Here is a 19888-nt window from a genome sequence, read left to right on the forward strand (position 1 = left end):
AAAGATGGAAAGAGATTCCGGTTATACTGGCATTTTTCTATGTGCTGTGTGGGTTTAGTTTTAATTTTTTTGTACAAGTTCTTGTATTACCTTTTCATTTTCTAGATCTATCATCTTCTGCTGTAGAGCTGATTCTGTTACTTCTATCTGCTGCAGCCACTACACAGACATGATGAGAAAAAAATCCAAGTCAGATATGCAGATTTGACAAATGAGTAGTTGTCAGAAGTTCTCTTTTATTATTGTTCTCATATTATTGATCAATTAGACACAAAACAAAGATGCTCCAGTATATTGCTAGCTTATAAACCACAAACAAAAAACAACAAAATGATCAACTAGTTCCTTGAGTATGGTAATGATTACCAAGAATGCAATGAGGATATTCTGAGTATTGCATTTGCTGTTGAACAGAAGTGTGGAACCTCAGATTGTCCGGGTGAGCATGTGGCCATTGTTCTGAAAAAAGATCCCTACCCCTTGTTTTGACCGTGCTCAAGACTGCTGCCCATAGGGCAAAATTGAACAGCAAAATTGAAGTGCTGAGTTATGACAGCTATGTAGTCAAAATGGGGCTACCAAGGACAAAAGAGAGCTATCAGCATGCTTTGGAGAACATGAAATCAACTCACAAGAACTGAGCATGCTCATGGCCAAAGAATGCTGAATATCTGTAAGGTAGGGGAACAGAATTTGGAGGGGTGTGTGTGAATGCAATGGAGTGCTCTGAAAGCTGGCGCAATGAACAGGAGTACTCCACACTGTGCCCGTTTGTTAGAGATCCCACTTGTATCAATTCAACCGTCATAGACATTTCTAAGGAATAGCATTCAAATGGAAATGGCCCTTTATGACATCACCTACTATGTTAACCAATTCACAAGGTATTCTTTGGCTTACTGTTGCCTTAATCATGCAGGTGCCAGTTGCAATGGCTGCCCTGAAGGCATCGTCTCAGCACCATCTGCATCTGACTGTTAACCAGAAGGTGGGTAATTCGGGCCCACCCAGGGACAGCTGCGGGCAGGATTCCTGGCTTGCCAGGGGTAGGGCTAGAGGACCCTCAAGATCCCTTCCAACTCTACAATTTGATGATTCTCTGTAGCTCTTCCTCGAGAACAAGAGTGTCCCAATATATGTGCTACACATTGTAGTGCTAGTATAAAAATGCTTTGCCTTGAGGCAGGAAATGGCCTTCTGATGCACTATTCTACATGTTCTGGTGGTGGCATGGGGAAGAGAAATGCATGGGGGCCATTTCAATCAGCATCTACTAAGTAATGTGTAGTCCAGGAGTGCTTCCTTAATTTTCAAATGAATTGTTGACATACTGCATATAGGGCATTGCTACCAGGGCCGTTGTTGTTCGTTTTTGTTTTTTTACTTATTTGATCTTCCCCAGAAAGGGTAAATCTGAATTAAAGGGGGGGGGCATGAACAAAGCTAGCATTTTTAGGCCAATAACATTGTGGGTGCTGCAAAAAACCTGCATGTGTGAAAAGTACCAATTTCACAATAAACACCTGTATGGAAGCATTCCTCATCTTAGAAACAGCTTTGAATGCAGGGTGGACAATGAGTGGAAAAATACCAGCCCTACCACTATACTCCCACTGATCATGACTGTGCTATACCAGAGAAAGTGCTCACTGAATATCTCTCAGAATGGGATGGGGGAACCATGTTCATTACCTTTTCGGCCAGTGTCAAAACTGTCCGCGCTTGTATAACAACTACTTGCTCGTCATTCGTTAGGTTCTGCAGCAAGAACAAAACAGAATTGTCATCAGAGCACATGCCTTTTCATCTTGTTGCCATAGCCAAATTATGTCAGGAGAGCAGAGCAGCTCTCGGCATAGTGGCATCACATTGCACTCTGTGTTTTCCTAGATCAAGAAGGGAGAACCTGTTGTCAGACTCAATTCCTACTAGCCCCAGCCAGGAAGGACAAGGATCAGGGATGAGATGGGAGTTGAGTCCCATGACACCTGGAGGGCCACAGGTCCTCCTTCTCTGATGTAGATATTATGGAGCAAAAGGAAAAAGTCTTCTGGAGATATAGCAGCTCCATGCCTCACATGACCTAGCCCTGCTTCCCAAAGAGCACCTCCTTTTTTGCACACAGGTAGGTTCTACATATGGGACACGGGTGGCGCTGTGGGTTAAACCACTGAGCCTAGGACTTGCCGATCAGAAGGTCGGCAGTTTGAATCCCTGCGACGGGGTGAGCTCCCGTTGCTCGGTCCCTGCTCCTGCCAACCTAGCAGTTCGAAAGCACGTCAAAGTGCAAGTAGATAAATAGGTACCGCTCTGGCGGGAAGGTAAACGGCGTTTCCATGCGCTGCTCTGGTTCGCCAGAAGCAGCTTAGTCATGCTGGCCACATGACCCAGAAGCTGTACGCCGGCTCCCTCGGCCAATAAAGCGAGATGAACAATGCAACCCCAGAGTCAGTCACCACTGGACCTAATGGTCAGGGGTCCCTTTACCTTTACCCTTTAGGTTCTACATATATCCAAAGTCTTCTACACAGCTCCTTTAGAGAAATCGTAAGTATACAGAAAAGAATTGCAACTCAGATCTACAAGCGTGATGTACAGAAGAAGCCAGCAGTAGTGGGTGGTGTTGTGCAGCTGCTCCCACTTTCAGGGATGGCACGAGGGCAGGGCAGAGTAGGAGAAGGGCTGGCAGCATGCAGTTGTGCTGGTGGAGCCAGTCCAGCATTTTCGCACTGGTGTGCCCACACAGCCCCAAGCTTACCACTGCCTTGCCCCCGCCCCCAGTAAGTAGCAGCAATGCTGCTGTAGGTGGAGTGGCCCTTCCCCATGGCACCAGCAACTCCTGAAATAAACAGCAAAATGACAAAGATGCAAATGCCAGCACTTTTAAATCCCACTGATTTCAATGGGAGTGATGAAATCAGCCAGGCTCCATCTTTGTGCGGATCATCAAATAAACCAACAAGCAGTTCGGCAGAATTCACTTCTAACTTACACGGGGTCAGTAGTAAACTAAAGAGTTTGACCCAGGAAATAATTCTCAAAATTATTAAAATACTTGTCAAAAGAAGCAAAAAACAAAGACCAGGAAAGCGTTAGAGGGAAATAGAAAGAGCGTGCCCACTCATGAATTGATTTTGCTTTTTTTAAGAAAAGTAGCGTAAAATTAAATAGCCAACATTAAGGTGGTGTGGAAAAAACCATAAAGGACCTTATTGGCATATAATAGCAAAGGGCATGCAAATATTGGCCTGTATTGACTTGTCCCAAACAAAATGTAAGAAAAGCATTTTTAAAAAATGGATGCTAATTAAAAGATGCTTGAGGTTATTTAATGCTATCTGGACAAAAGGACAAAACATACTAGTAGGAACATGCACAATTTATTAAATGAACATACACTTACGGCGTTATCCCCTAAAATGTCCAATTTTTTCATCAACTCTGCTACTAGTATGTCCTAACAAGAGAGAGGTACACAAGGCACAGAATATCAGAAAAATTCACAATGCTTTGTTGAGATGAAGCAGTAACAAAGAAAAAAGAAAATAAGAATGACTTACTGTTACTCCTTCTGCCTCACAGTAGACCTGGAGGGGGCTTTTCCCTTCAGTAAAAGGAATGTGATGAAAATTGATAGCTGGAGATCTTCTCTCTCGCTCCTGTAATCAAACCAAAACTGTGTTGCTTTCTCATCAGCTTAATTAAGAATGAGTTTTCATGAACTTAAATATAAACCATATGTAAGCCAAATGTGTAAGAGAGTGACTGTCAATCATTTTGAATCTGCACAGAAGGAGAAGCATTGGCTGCTTTGAGATATATCTAAGGCGGGGTCAGCAAACTTTTTCAGCAAGAAACCACTTAGACCTTGTAGGGGGGCCGGACTATATTTTGAAAGAAAAAAAAATGAACGAATTCCTATGCCCCACAAATAACCCAGAGATGCATTTTAAATAAAAGGACACATTCTACTCATGCTGATTCCTGGACCGTCCGTGGGTTGGATTTAGAAGGCGATTGGGCCGGATGCGGCCCCTGGGCCTTAGTTTGCCTACCCATGATCTAAGGGGTGTGATGCTGTGATGTAATAGTACAAATGTGGTGTATAAATGGTATGGGCAAAAAACGATTGCTCTTTGCAGAACCTTTAATCTAAGAAATTCCTCTGAGTTTCTGAAACTCAGGCATACAACAAAAGTTGGATAGTGAGAATATGCAATGACAAATGGGAAAATCCAAGCATCTCATCTGTTGCATTTTCAGGAATAAAAAACCACAAATTTGAGTTTCTATATATATATTAATGGAAATTCCAAAACTCTTGACTTTTTGTCTCCAGTCATTATTTTGCAAAAATATTCTGGAAGTTGCCTGGTCCTCAACTAACATATGTAGAGAAGCACGTTAGCTAATATGGGCTTAAGGAGTGTCTTGGTCACTCTGCTCTGTCGGAAGCGCACAAACAAATGGACTGTTCCTTACCAGTCATTCAGTACTGTGCATGCACAGCTGTGATGGGAAGCATACTAGAGAAATATGTGACATAAATTCAATTCTGGGCTGCTAGGGAGAGAAAAGACCTTTGGAAGTGGCACTATACCTGATGATATGATTTGTTTGTCAAGCCCAGTATTACCTACTCTGACTAGCAGTGCCTCTCCAGTATGGATGGCAGAGAAATTTGATTCACTATGTATTTAAAGCTGAATCTATCAAATTCACACTTTTTGAAAATATGTGAAATGAAACACAGCTATCCTTCAAAAGTTGCCCCTATCTGAATTTTGCGATGCAAAAATTCCTCAACCAAACAAAATGTTCACAAAAATGCATATACTAGGGGGTAAAGGAGACGGTAAGCATAAAAATGATGATATTAGGGGAAATTGCTAGCAAAAAAATGTAAACATTAGGTGAAATTTTATTCAGAGAAATTTTCACTAAAATGCTGCTGAATTTTCATAAAGTTTGAAAACAAACAAACCAGAAATGGCTGCAAAACATGGAAAACTGAATTTAAGATTGGGAAAATGAGAAATGGAAAGAATCAAAATTGGCAGATCCTTCCATCTCCCCTCAAGGGACCTAGACAAAAGTATTTTCCAAGAGCTGTTACTTGCTCTTTTGAACAGGAGATGCCCATAATTAAACCTTGGAACTTTTGTATGCAAAACATGCAGTCTTCTACCATTCAGTTCTCCTTCAAACTTTTTAATGTTATATTTTTTTTCCTAATATAAAAGAAGAAGTATGGTGTTTTTAATATCTTCCTACACTTTCTAATTAAGATAATGCAGGTGATTATTGCATCCTGTTGATGTGCGGAGTCAACAAAGCATCTGCATTGGGTTAATTTATTTAGTAAACATACAGATTCCTATATATAATATTTCTCAAAGTAGATTATAGTAAGGAGCCAGATTCTAAAACAACAAAGAGTCAAGGGCTGTTGTCAATGTACACCAACTCAATATACAGTGCAGATGATATTTAAAAACTAGCAAATAAAAACAATTTTAAATAGAAAAATCCCCCCAAAACCCGACTATAAAATACTATAAATAATAAGCTGTATCATCCAGGACCAACAGTTAATGTGGCTTTGTTTCTTTGTCCATCTAACCTCCATTTCCCTTTGCCTGCTTATGCGCTCTTTATAACTGAACTATCACTATTTTTACCCACAGTTCTGAAGGTTTGAATTGTACTTTTCCACATCATAAGGCATTATTAAACAGGCTAAGATTTCAGCATGTTGCTGTAGAGCTAGAGAATGGTCAGCTTTGGCTGCAGGCACACCACACATTTAAAGCACATGCCTTCACCCCAAGAAACCTGGAAACTGTAGTTCACCCCTCACAAAGCTACAGTTCTCATCACTCTTAGAAAACTGCAGTTCCTATAATTATTTGGGGTGGGTGGGAAATGCCATGTCAATGTATATTGTGCACACAGCCTGGGTTTTGATTAAAAGGATCACTGCAGTAGCATCATGTCACAACCAGGGGGTGTTCAGCTTGCATGTTGAGCAGACTCACAATATCATTCATGGCGCTGCATTACAGCAAGTCACTACTATTACATCTGCAGATGTAGCAAAGGGTGGTGCAGGACCGACCAAGGGAGAGCATGATGGAAGTGATGCTTGGCATGCGTTAGTTCCTTGTACATTATCTCCAAAGCTCTTCTGATACTGCCATGCTACCTGTAATATTTGCCACCAAGTTGTTAAAAGTGTGATTGCCGCTGACATGCAGCACAGATCTGTCACTCTTGCTTCATGAAAGAACTCACTGTAGTTACACTGGTGTTTGTTGCCGATTGCTCAGTTTACAGCTATGCATACCCACCTCTCATTACGACAAAGCAAACTGGAAAGGCTCTGTGGCCCATACTCACTTCCAGTTCTAATATCCTAAATTCCAAGAGTTCGTTTTGATCTTTAGCATCCTGAACATCATGCTTTAACCGAGCCTCTTCTACCTCCATCTGTTTTATCTGGAAAAGCAAAGGGATTACTCTTTATGATACTACATTCATAATGACAGATCTATTACGTACTTCATGAGAAAAGACCATCTTTTCTTGTTGTAATGAAAACTAATACACACCTAGTCCATTAAACTCCCTTTTAGTTCACATATGATGTGAATGTTCTTTATTATTAACCTTTGATTACACTTTTGCATGTAAGTATTGGATTTTTAATTCTCTGAATAGAAGTGTCCAAAAATGTACCTTTTCTACAAGCTCTTGATTTCTTCGGTATAATGCTTGTTTTTCTTCAATCCACTTCATATCCTTGGGAGGGGACACACATTAATATTACTGAAAAAACACTGGCAACATTCAATTCCTAACACTGGCTTGGTTCATCCAATGGTTACCAAGATAGGAGAGGAGGAACTCACAGCTGCTTTGCTTGTCCCTGGGCCTCTTAGCTCAGCATGGTGCAGCAACTTGAGCCACAGTTTAGTTTACCATGTCATCTTAACACGACTAAATTCTTTCCTCCTTAACCAGGAACTGAAGCCAAAAACAAATCTTGGAGCTGAGAACTTTGGCTTAGCTGCTGTGGTAAGCTGAAAGGACTGAAGAGGAGCAAAGTGGCTTCAGTGCTCTCCCCAGGAGCCAGCACATTCATGTCTACATGCTTACATGTGAACACAGCCACGGGCAGAAATCAATAGAAGACATATGATTTCCCAGGAGAGAATTGTGAGCAGGACATTGGCTTCCTGACTGTGTTGAGTCAAGGCACTTTTAAAATAGCATGTAGGCTGCCTCTCTTGAGAAGTGCAGCGGTGCAACGAACTATTTCTGGAGGGATTTATCATCCTTGTTTTTGGAGCCCTCCCTTAGATTAATTATATGCTCAACACATAGGGAGAGGATCAGATGTTCCAAAAAGCCAGAATGAAGGATAGGGAAAGCCCCTGCAATGTATACTACCACAGTTAAGTAATAAACCTGCCAAAACCAGAGAATTGTGGACAGTCTCGTAGATTGGGACCTCAAACCTAGGTGCAAGAGATTAAATATTGAGCTGCCCTCAAAATATATAACCCAATCAAAGCCAGACTTGTAGAAGTAAATCTTGGAGTTAAGCTTATTTCAATAAATCAGCCCAAGAAAGGACCTAGAAGGTGCCTGGACTGTGGCTTGGAGGCCTTGAGAAAATCTGTCAGGACTGATTACAAGAACAATTTTCTCAAACTCTTAAAAGGAAAATGTTGAATGAAGAAGGCTGCAGGCCAAGGAATACATAAGGGTGGATGTATTTGCACATAGCTAAACATGTGATGCATTTGATATGATGCATCTATTACCTGTCCTTGCTCTGCAAGTGCCTTTTCTAGGTCATCTATCTGAGCCTGGGATCTGTGGATTTCTGCTTGAAGCTGCTCACGAGTCTGTAGGATGGGATTGAAGAAACGTCAAACTTTCTCTGATAGCTATCATGTCAAGGACAATGCAGTTCTACCCATCTGAATAGCCCAGTGTGACACTATAAACACCCAAATGCTGATTCATGAATTTGGACAATTTGAATGCAATTTACAGATAGCTGGTTCACATATTATGAAAGCCAGTACTTTCCATCTTGGAACTGAGTCTACAAGCTGACCTCAGGGCTGCAATAGCCAGCCTAATTTGGGTACTTTAGGGGTGTATTTCTTTCTAATTTCCCTTGTCTCAGCATCTCGTGCTATGCGTACCATCTTGCCTGAAAAAGTTCTGGTGAACTGGAAAACTTCCCACATTTTTTCAACTTTTTGGTTTGTCCTAAAGGTCTTGCCCAACAGTGGACTTTAAATAAAAACATACTTTTGAGGTGGGGACAGTGGCGTAGCGTGGGGGGTGCAGGGAGGGCCGGCCGCACCGGGTGCAACATCTGGGGTTAGGGCAAATCCATGGGTTAGGGGGCGCAAATCCACGGGTTAGGGGGCGCAAATTACTTGCCTTGCCCCGGGTGCTGACAACCCACGCTACGCCACTGGGTGGGGATACTGATTTAAGAAGTGGTCTTGTGTTGGGCATGAAGTATTGGATATCCATGGTCAATTCCCCCCCAGACTAAATCATATTACAGCTTTCAAGCTGATTTTCAAACAGTGTATTTCAATCACCTCTCTATGTTGTGTTCTATGCCTCCTGGGATGCCATTCATTCTCAATAAAAAGCTAGGGTAGGAGGGAGCAACCCCACCCCCCCAATTTTATATTAATAGGTGAGAATGTATACTGTTGTAGACATATGTATAAGACAGAGATGCAAAACTCTTTGACTTTCCGGTTGCTGTTGGACTCCAACTCCCATCAGTGTCAGCCAATGGTCTGGGATGATAGCAGCTGGAGTCTACCAACATCTGGAGGATCACAAGTTTCCCATCTGTGGTATAAGGTATCATTACTTGCAAGGTGAGCTCAAAGAAGGCAAAACACAATTTAAATATTCAGACTCTTGTAAGGAAATGCATCTCTTTTACAAGTGTAAACCTGTGAATACATAATCTTAGTAAATGCTTATGAGCATTTTATATTCAAGGATATTGCTAACAGATTTCCATAGTAATGGCATTCAACGTCAATGTTTTTTTCATATATCATTTTTTTAAGCTGACGAGAAGCATGAAAATAAAAATGCGCTAGATGTGGTTTCTCAGCAATCTATTCCTTCAGCACAAGAGTGGACAATGTGACTGATCTGAGAGACCATAAAGTTGAGTTTTGTATTTGAGATGGTTTTGTAGGCACATTATGAATTCACAGCAGATCGGAGTCACATTAAACAACTTTCTGCCCAGAAAAACCTCCCCGAAAATAATTTATCACTGATAACTAAAAGAAGGGAATGGGGTAAAGTTGAAGAATGAAAATGAGGAGCACATTTAAACTCATTTTAAGCTGTTTCTCAACTTTCTGCACTTCAGCTTTCTACCTAGACATCATTTCACCCTGTCCCTATATGGCTTCTACCTTTAGTTTGGATGGTTGTCCCCCTTAATATGGGTACTTCTCCCTTGTAGTTCCCAAATGTTCCTACTATGCTAGTTAAGACCACTAACCTGAAAACAGGGTCTGCCTTAAGTTTTTTAAGGTGCCAATTTATCTCAAGTTAATCAGGACTCACTCTCATTGAAAGAAATGCAACTTAACAGCACAATGAATTAGGCAAGTCCCACCGCATTTGGTGTTCTACATCATGACGGGAACCTACCCAACTGCAGCAGGATCCACACTGTAGATTGTCACCATCCTGTTCATGGAGGGTGCAAGAGGGTGGACCTATTGCACTCAGCCCTGCTCTCCCTTCTCACATATAGGCTCAACTCAGAAGAGGAACACCTTTATAAGGTTTAAATCCCACTGAAAGTAGTGGATCATTGCATTCAGTGGGGCTTATTTCTATGCAGATATGCATAGGGGCAACACAAGCACATTCATCCCTTCTCTCTCTACTCACATGTTGATTTAATCCAGAAAAAGAGCATCTGAACATGACTATAGTCATGGCTGGTCTTGATGGATTGTAATTCTAGATCAGCGTGGTTGGACTGCAACTCCCATCATCCTTGAGCACTGGCTATACTAACTGGGACTCGTGGGAGTTGGGGTCCACCACAGGTTCCCCTTCCCTGTTCTGGACAGTTTATGGATACCTAGTGAATAATAATAACCTACCACAAATAATACTTTATGAAGCTAAGGCTCCTTTCCGTTGCTACATTAGTGATATGGTTGCTGCTGTGGGGTATTTCCCTCCCTGTGCTGTTCCAGTAATAGTCTGAAGTCTTGTAGGGTGAGTTGGCAACTGAATTCCTTCCCATAACAGCATCACCTTCTCATAAATTATCATTATTATTCTTCAGAAATTGATGAAATGCTGATATGCAGAGAGGAATAGCACCATGGACACCTCCCATATGACTTTGGACATTACTTGAGTGAAAGGAACTGCTCTGCAGTGGTCCCCACCGTGGTAAGGTAACATTAAAATATACATGTCATCTATACTTTTTTCAGAGTCTTTGCTCAGGTAAGCTATCATAAATTGTCTTGATGGGAAACCTGTGGGGCTGATGGCAGTTCAGGTCCAACAAGTGTCTGGAGGGATTCATTTCTCCACCTCTGACCTATAGGATATCCATTATTTCTCACCCAGAAAGGATCGAGTACCTCTGTTATAAGGGTTAGACTAGCAGGAAATATTATATAGTTACAAGCCTTTATTTTCATGTAATATAAGCCATTTAGACCTTAACTTCTCGTTCTGCATCCAACGTTCCTCCAACCTGCTCTTGCAGCAGAGCATATGCCCTCTGTAAGGCCTGGTATTCCATCGTCAGCTGCCGGAATCTCAGTTCTGTTTCTTCTTTTGCCATGCCCTAAAGCGCAGCAACAATAATAAAAAAGGAAATGTCAGATCGAACTATGAATATATTTCTCCTGAGAAAGAAAACCAATGGAATTCATAAACGGCCTTTACGGACGGTAAACTCTCCTCTAGGATAGAACATTTTGACAGGATTTACACAAAACTATTCTACGTTTCTTATGGGCTTAACCATTTGAGTTTGTGCAATATCTATGCTACTATCAAATCCATGTGAACAAACCAAGGAAACATAACCATAAGAAAGGGTCCTGTAGCATCTTAAAAGACTAATGAACTGATTATGGCATAACCATTTTTGAGCTAGCATCCAGTACATCTGATGCAAATCAACCCTTTCACCAAATATAAGGGAATAAAAGATTCCATGTTCTCGTTCCAGATTTTTCCCCAGGATAAAGAGGACCTCTATTAGTAGTAAAAAGCTACAGTTTTGAGAAACGCATTATTAGTGATTAACTTAGGTCCATCAACATCACTTGGTCTATTCTCTGAGTATAATGTAGTTGGATACAAGCTAATAGTAAAGGTAAAGGGACCCCTGACCATTAGGTCCAGTCATGGCCGACTCTGGGGTTGCGGCGCTCATCTCGCTTTATTGGCCGAGGGAGTCGGTGTACAGCTTCTGGGTCATGTGGCCAGCATGACTAAGCCGTTTCTGGCGAACCAGAGCAGCACACAGAAACGCCGTTTACCTTCCCGCCAGAGTGGTACCTATTTATCTACTTGCACTTTGACGTGCTTTCGAACTGCTAGGTTGGCAGGAACAGGGACAGAGCAATGGGAGCTCACCCCATCGCGGGGATTAGAACCGCCGACCTTCTGATCGGCAAGCCCTAGGCTCTGTGGTTTAACCCACAGCGCCACCCGCATCCCTTCAAGCTAGTAGTAGCAGTACCCAAACCACTGGACGATGTGTGACAATTACCTCTTCCAAGTCATCATCCGGTGTGCAGGGTGTTTGATCTGTTCGGTCAGTTTGATATGAGATAGAAGAGCCATCAGACTCAAGGGAAGCTTCTTCATCATACCCGAAAAATGTCTCCACCACTGGCTTCTGACCAAATGACAATGTGTAAGTGCAGGCCACTGAACAATACAAACATATCTTTCCATATTAAATCAAGCAGATCTTACAATACAAGATAACTAGACTTCCTTCCTATATGAATTCTGATGTGAAGACTTCCTGTTTGAATAATATGAGCAAATATCATCTCTTTTTCATTTTCTTGATATATAGTAATTTATGAGAAGCTCCTCCAGGAGAATGATGCATCACAGTAAACACTTATTACCCATCAAGTAGCATCTTTGGGCTGTATCCAATGAAGGCATCTCATTAGCGCAAGGATGTCCTCCTGCATGATGGGAAGTCCTCTCCCTCTCCTCTCCTCTCCCTACACCCCTCCACCTGCTCTGGAGAGTTGGAGAAACCCCCATAACAGATTTAGGAGGCCCCGGGGGACAAGAAGGAAGAGAAGAGGGAGAGAAAGTATTGTAGTACAGCTGAAAGTCCTTGCACTAACAGGAAAATTTCACTGGATACAACCCCATGGTTAATTCCATTTCCTGATCATCAACAAAGGCTGTAAAAACCTTACATAAATTAAATACACCACCATAACTCATTGGAATAATCTTCATCTTTGATCTGTATAAGGGGGCGGGGGGACTGGCAATGTTCTATCAGCTATGGGCATTCTAACTGCAGAGAGGGGACAGGTCAGTCCTTTGTCCTGTTGACAAAGTAAGTGGCTGTGAGGGAAATGAGCCTATTTGAAAAAGGCAGAAGCAAGGAAGCAGAGGGATGACAAGAAAGGGAGCCCAATAGGCAGAACAGCTAAAGGAAGAGGTCTAAATAGGCAGTGAGCTAAAAGGGATTATAATAGCCGATGGTCACAGTTGGCTTACTCCATAAAGGCTCTTTAAATATCATTATATATGTATTGAAATAATACATAGTTTCCCACTTAGTCTCTTACCTTGGGAAATTTTGCGAATTTCTTCCTTTGTTTCCTATACCTTAGAAGCTTATCCCGCTCCTGCAAGCAGAAGCAAAATGCATGTGTTAGAGATCCACAAACTGGGATTGAATACAATTCATCTAAGAAATTGTCAGTCTCTTATACCGTTATATTTATGGAAAGTGTGAAATTGGAATAGAACAGGGCATTTAAATTGCACAGGTAATCTGTGAGGCAAATCAGAATACAAATCAAAGGACAGTGATAATAATAAAAATATGATTTGCAAACTTTAAGAAGCACAGCTTCACTTTCAAGCACCTGATCTGAGGACAAAATTCTTTGGCTGGTATCTGTGATGAAATAACCTTGCACTAAAACTAGTTCCTGAATATATATATATATATATATATATATATATATATATATATATATTCTCAAGTGGTGATCATTTTAGGTGCATCCAATTGATGCTTGATCTCCAGAATGGGGGAGGAATGGGGGCAGGGAGAAAAGAGGGCAGGGAAGGGCAGGTGGAATGGGGCAGAACGGGGTGGGGTGTGCTTATATGCACCCAGTGGATATGCGTGGGGGCCAGGAACAAAACCCTCATGTGAAATGGTCACCGCCTGTGTACACACACACACACACAGACACACACACAGACACTAACCAGAATCTCTTTTATATTAACGTATGAAGCCATTAAACATAACAACCTCACTGTACAATTCAATGGAGAGTTCACATAAGCACACATGAAAAGCAAAATGAAACCCATATGCTACTTACTATTACGCTCTTCACATAGCCAGCAGTTTCTAGTGTCTAGTTTAAAAGAATTAGGAAAACTTGTTATATGAAAGGACACTTGTCTCATTTTCTTTAGCAAAATATCACAATACTTTTTTTTAACTTGTGCAACCAGCTCTATATATTACATAATAATAAGTGTATGTTTATTATTCAAGAGTCATTATGAGGTACTGGTTAGACTAGAGGGTCAACCCCTGGGAGACCAAGGCTCAATTCCTCACCCAGCCATGAAACTCACTGGGTGACCTTGGGCCTTTCTCTGCCCAGAGACATCTGAGAGGCCACAGGTTTCACCCCCACCCCTTTCATATTTCTAAGTGATGACTTCTCGGTTCCCCACACAAGTCCCAGGGGTTGTCCCCAGAGAGTGAAGCTAGGTCCACGCAGTGCCAGGCCACATGGCAATTACAGAAGGATTGCAGTGAAGTCTTCCTTTACCTTTGAAAGTTCATCTATGATATTTTGCTGCTCTATGATTTGCAACCTCAGAAATTCGACTTCTCTTTCATCTTGACTCTGATCAAGGTCGTTTAAAGAGCTTGGTCTCCTTATTGTTCTCACCCTTTGTCTCTAAAGAAACAGAACAAATGTCGAGCAACTGATGAGAGTGGCTTTTCAACAAACATCATCAAATCCTTCCTCATTATGCAAGACACTGTCACAATGCAAGTTTTCCAAGAAAACAACAACCCTATTTTTAAATAGTAATATATACCACTGGATCAACAACAATTTGTTTGAGTGTTTACATAAAATGGCACAACATATTCATTTTAAAATCACAATAAAAACATAATTTGCAAACAGTAAATATAATAAAATTATTATCCAACTATAGAGAAAGTCAAAAGATATAATCACATCCTTTCCCAGCATTTATTATATTTTTCAATATAACAGTGGGTGAATATGCAAAATGATGTGAGTCTTTGACATTTTGCATATATGCATGAAGTTGTGTGCATTTTTTTTTCATTTTATATACCTCATTTATAAGCTGTCCATCATATTGCAATCCCAAGGTGGGTTCAATGAAATGTGTAAAACAGAATACAATAAGTACAAGAAAATGCTAATATAATAAAATTAAATACTGTAAAACATGGGATTCCTGGGAGAATACATGATGTAAATATCTCACCATTTCTAAATTTTCTTGTGTGACAAATTTTAGCTTATTTTCCATACGACGTAAGGCATGAGACAAATCCTCATTTTTCCTACTTAGGCGTTTATTTTTGTCTAGCAGTGGTTTATACTGGCTCTCAGCTTCTCTCAGACGCTTCAGCTGAAAAGTGGGGGGGGGGGGTAAATTACACAGGTGTCAGAAATATGCACAATGTTGATGGTATAAATATAAAAGAAATATGGTACACATTGGGTGGAATGCTCCACTTATTCAAAAATTCTAATCGGAAAGATTGGAACAAATATTGGTTTTCTTACATTTACTTTCTTCTATCATAGAACCTAAGGTAGCTTGCATGGCACCAAGGTGGTCATCTATCCAGGCACCGGCCACATTCACACCTGTTTGGCTTCAGTTAGGCAGTGGCCTCACATGTGAACCTGAAAAGTCTTAGGTGTAGAAGTCCAATTTGATCCTATTAGAATTCCATATATGGAAGGAATTGTCTCAGATTCAGGTAATGGTTTGTGGTACTGTCTATTGATGGAAGCAAAGTTTAATATTGTGTGGAAAGTCAAAGTGCCAAAAGGGCACTGGCAAAATTTAAAACAAAGACGTTTTGCACAAATACCAATATGTTTAAAAATAATATAGATATTTCTTATGTCTCCTGGCTTAAAGAGCAGGGAGCAGGGCTCTTTCGCAGTATACTTTCAGAAAGAATGACACATGTCCTCAGCTTTTTCTCTTAAGGGAAAGCCATGTGGAATGGCAACCAATACCATCCCATTTGAAGATATGCTTGCATTGTTTTATGAATGAAACGTATGATGGAGATTATATACCTGCGAGCCTGGGATACTATTAAGGAAATGGAAAAGAAGCCAAGTGGCTGTGCTTCCAGTGCTCACAACTGCCTCATCAAATATGCAAGCCCCAGTTGCGGCCCCAGATTATATTGCAGAACTGCTGCTCTAATGTCTTCTATAAATTTCATCTATATGGATTTTTCCAACATGCCATCATGCTTTATTGCAGCAGCTCGGTGAAATATAGGGTTTGCCACAGTAAATGTCATTAACTAGCCTTTAAATAGGATTGCATAGAGATGGGGTAGCACTCTGAAGAACTAAAAGCAGGAGGGGAAAATTCCAGAAGTTTAACTCTGCAGACTTCATCAGAATTATACTGAGAACTTGAGCCTACAGCAAAGTGAGGGCCATAGCTCAATGGTAGAGTACTCTTTTTGCATTCAAAAATTCCACATTCAGTCATTGGCAAGGATCAAGGAGCAGGTGATGGGATGGGTCTTGGTCTGAGTCCATGAAGAAGCACTGTCAGCAAGAGTAGACAATAATAGATTAGAATTCATGCATCCCCAACCTTAGCCCTCCAGATGCTTTGGGACTACAACTCCCATCACCCCTAGCTAACAGGACCAGTGGTCAGGGATGATGGGAATTGTAGTCCCAAAACATCTGGAGGGCCAAGTTTAGGGGTGCCTGGACTAGATGGACAAACAGTCTGACCTGATGCATGGGAACTTCCTATGTTCCACTTTTCACTTCCAATTACACTGAAATGTATGGCAGGGATGGGGGACTCTCCAGATCTTGTTGGACTACAACTTCCGTCACCCTAGCCCATTGGCTGTGCTGGCTGGGAATGATGGGAGCTTGAAGCCTGACAACATCTGGTAGGCCCCAAGTTCCACACATTGTAATCTAAGTGCTTTATCTTTGACTGGTGCCTAATTTTTTTTATTGAAAAGGTCAGTGCTCTAAATGCTTATAAAAGCTAAAGAAACTGAGAGGAAAGAAAAGAATGCTTCTTTGTGGCCACTTCAAGAAAGAGCGAAAATTCCTTCCTGTGGCAAAAAGAGAGAGGTTACCAATGGACCTTCAGCGACTTTGAAACTGCCTTAGAAAACGGGCTTGTTCTAGCCATCTATCAAAAGTGTTCTGAGCTTTCTTTGGGTTAGCCTCAATGTATCTTATTCATTCAAACTTCAGCTGATGGCATACTGTAGATACGTTCCTAATCCCACATGCAATTATGACGTTTCACGTTAGAAAAACATCTTCTTTGGAGAAAGGCAATTTTTGCTAAGATGTGTGTCAGATTCTTGCCTCTTTCTATAGCTGAAGGGGACTGAATGGTTGCTTTCTGAAATGAGTTGAGTAAATTGATGAACTCATTGATGACTATAAGGTCACCAACATGTATTTTCCAAGTTATATCCATATATTATATTCTCTATATCTGAACGTATATCCTATTTCTTAAGTTGCTTCAACCTCTTGCTATCAATGCTCTCACAAAAAATAGTCAAGTCTCTTGAGTGAAACAGAAACTTAACCAACCTAGGTATAAAGAGGTTGGATGGTAGGAAGAGGGTTGAATCGAGCATAAAATCTGACCAGCCTTGTTTTATTAAAAAGAGTGCCACCCCTCTGCCCCCCCAAAAAACCAAACTCAGACCCAGGATCTTGTAGTGCTGAGTACAAGAGGCATCTAGATGGAGTGGATCTGCCCTACATAATCCAGTCAGAATTTATTTTATGAAAAATAAAAGTGATTTCTTACAAGCTCATTTCGTTCCTCTGACAGTAATGCATTTCGATCTTCCAGTTTCCTGATGATTGCACTTAATTCGGCTATTTTAAGTTGGAAGCGCCGGGCGTCCCTCTCATCCAACTGCTGTTCCTAAAACAAAAAACAACTGCAAATAACTGTTCATAGAGGAAATATATATATATTAGAGCTCTTTACAGACCCCATCTTCTTCCCTTGTTGAATCCATCCATTCCTGACTAATTATATATAATCAATAGTGTAACCTATGCCTTAATACTGAACGATGAGACCAACAGATATCGAAGAAAGGATGTATGTAAGAGAGGAAGCAAATGCAAAAGAAAAAGAAAATGAAAAAGGGATGCATATGTAGATAATAAGTCACACACATCATACTGGGAATTGTGAAAGAAAACATTGGGAATTATGGCAATGTTTCCTGTATTTGCCACTGTTGAATTGAGTGCCTTAAAACAGTTGAGCCGCCTAGAACTTATTTATGGTAATGTGAGGTATATAGATGCTGAAATATAAAATGTAACAGGTACGTGCAATTCTATCATTGCATAATTCCTTTCCCATGGAGCGGTGAATCTAACTGAGCATCTAAATGGGTCACTTAAAAAAATCAGAGGATTGTGTTTTAAAATCAATTCACACGTGAAAATGTTTAACCCAAATAGAGAATGAATACAGATATAAGAGTAGGCATCATTGCTTTTTTTAAAAAAGAGCAAAATTATATTAACATTTCCTCTTCATTTGTTCTTGATCTATTTTGATTCATTTGGAACCACGTATGTTAAGAGCTTTGATTCAAACAAACCAATGATTATATTTGGCCTGAATGACACTCAACAGTGCTAGGATTCTTCATTCAACAGGTGCAGGAGAGGCTTGGAACAAAGGACAGAAAAGATTTTGTGCTCATGTATATATATATATATATATATATATATATATATATATATATATATATATCCACATTTCAAATTAAGCAGCACTACAAAATAAATCTTGATGAGGATCAACAATGAAAAGAAGTTCAACAAATGTCACAGGGGGGGAAAATCTCTGTTATTAGCAAATTAATACAAAAGCTGGAGAAGTGGCAAAGTCACGTAAGAAGCCAGCATAAAAATTTAATGGGTTTAGATATAATGGAAGAAGAGACTGCAAACAGCATGGAAGAAACAGCAAAGAGCATTGGCTAAAGTTAAGAGCTTTGTGATGATGAGCAACCTCAGTGATATTAGTAATGAAGCCTAAGAATGATCTCTACTTCTGTTTCCCCCCTGCTAGTCAATTCAGTTTTGTGGTTGTTTGCGACAATGCTGGTAAGTAGCCCTCAAAATTAGCACACACCCATTAATCAGTTTAGTTATGCATTTGCATTGTAAGTCTCGGACAAACCATTTCATGCTGTCAAACTAAGGCAAAATGTCAAGGTAAGCTGTGTGTTGTTGTTGTTTTAATTCTTTTAACCTGCTGGCAAATTAAAACAAACAAAAAACCATGCTGTCACATGTCAAAATTAGGTTTGAAATCCTGCTGGCTCTCTCTCCCTAGAGCAGGAGTGGGGAGCCTTCCCGAGGCTGCTGAACTCACAGCACCCAGCATCCCCGACCATTGGGCATGCTGGCCGGGGCGGCTAGGAGTTGGAATCCAACAACATCTGGAGGGCTGCAGATTCCTCGCCACCACCCCAGAGGGGAAAAGAATTTGTTGCCAGAATGTGCACTCACTCATCAAGATTTTGGCATATTTGTTTGTTTCAGGCAAAACCACTAGAAAGTGCTTACAGGACTTCCTGAATGATCTGAAGTCTCTCCTGCACCACTTGCATGAGGAAGTTCCCGCTTGGGGCTGCTCAGATGCCGGTCAGCCTCTCTGAGCTGGGAAAGTTGTTCATCTAAAGCCTCCTTTTGGAGCTGAAGTCTCTGAGCATGCCCGGCTTGAACCCCTAACTCTCTTTCCAGCACGTAGACTGCTCTGTCTTTAAATTTGATCTCCTCCATCTACAAGGAGAACAAAATACAATCACATACGGGCATGCACGGTACAATTCTGGCGTTGCCATAGTAACTGGCAGCATCCCCGCTAGCGGAGCATTTTAGATGATACCCAGAGGTAAAAACGCATAAAATTCAATCCTGCAGATTTCACGCCCTTTAACGTTGAAAAGAAGCACTGGTTTTAAAAAGGGGAGGGGGTGAGCACCCCGAAAAATAGAGTATTTTGGCAGCAAATATAATAATCATCTCACTTATTATCCCTTATAGTAAACCTCTTTGGAATTCTTTCAGCAAAAGAAAGAAAGACAATTTCAAAAAGAGAGAGAGAACTGGTTTGACTATTTCTTCATGTCTACACATTACACTGAAATCCTCACACCAGGTTTCCTACAAACAAGTAAGTTTCAGTAGCTTTTGAATCAGATTCAGAATTCAGATTATTATTAACTGTGCAGCACTGAAAGTGTGCCTCGTGCATGCATTAAAGT

General features: G+C 40.8%; 1 protein-coding gene across 25 annotated transcripts in view; it reads right to left on the bottom strand.

Annotated features, from left to right (window-relative positions):
- JAKMIP3 (Janus kinase and microtubule interacting protein 3) overlaps nucleotides 1–19888 on the bottom strand; it is an 87721-nt gene that overhangs the window by 7672 nt on the left and 60161 nt on the right. For 8 of the 25 annotated variants that reach the window (XM_053388837.1, XM_053388841.1, XM_053388838.1 and 5 more), the window contains 15 exons: nucleotides 19188–19403; nucleotides 17395–17514; nucleotides 14821–14967; nucleotides 14118–14249; nucleotides 13656–13691; nucleotides 12882–12941; nucleotides 11825–11953; nucleotides 10760–10888; nucleotides 7830–7913; nucleotides 6739–6801; nucleotides 6400–6498; nucleotides 3561–3659; nucleotides 3398–3457; nucleotides 1693–1758; nucleotides 91–159 (listed from right to left, as the gene is read on the bottom strand). In XM_053388837.1, the coding sequence (XP_053244812.1) occupies nucleotides 91–159; nucleotides 1693–1758; nucleotides 3398–3457; nucleotides 3561–3659; nucleotides 6400–6498; nucleotides 6739–6801; nucleotides 7830–7913; nucleotides 10760–10888; nucleotides 11825–11953; nucleotides 12882–12941; nucleotides 13656–13691; nucleotides 14118–14249; nucleotides 14821–14967; nucleotides 17395–17514; nucleotides 19188–19403 (1509 nt within the window). The remainder of the gene's footprint in view (nucleotides 1–90; nucleotides 160–1692; nucleotides 1759–3397; nucleotides 3458–3560; nucleotides 3660–6399; nucleotides 6499–6738; nucleotides 6802–7829; nucleotides 7914–10759; nucleotides 10889–11824; nucleotides 11954–12881; nucleotides 12942–13655; nucleotides 13692–14117; nucleotides 14250–14820; nucleotides 14968–17394; nucleotides 17515–19187; nucleotides 19404–19888) is intronic. The other 17 variants (XM_053388840.1, XM_053388832.1, XM_053388839.1 and 14 more) reach the window with 10 other exon arrangements.

The sequence above is a fragment of the Podarcis raffonei genome, chromosome 5 (assembly GCF_027172205.1).
Source record: "Podarcis raffonei isolate rPodRaf1 chromosome 5, rPodRaf1.pri, whole genome shotgun sequence".
NCBI classification, from domain to species: Eukaryota; Metazoa; Chordata; class Lepidosauria; order Squamata; family Lacertidae; genus Podarcis; species Podarcis raffonei.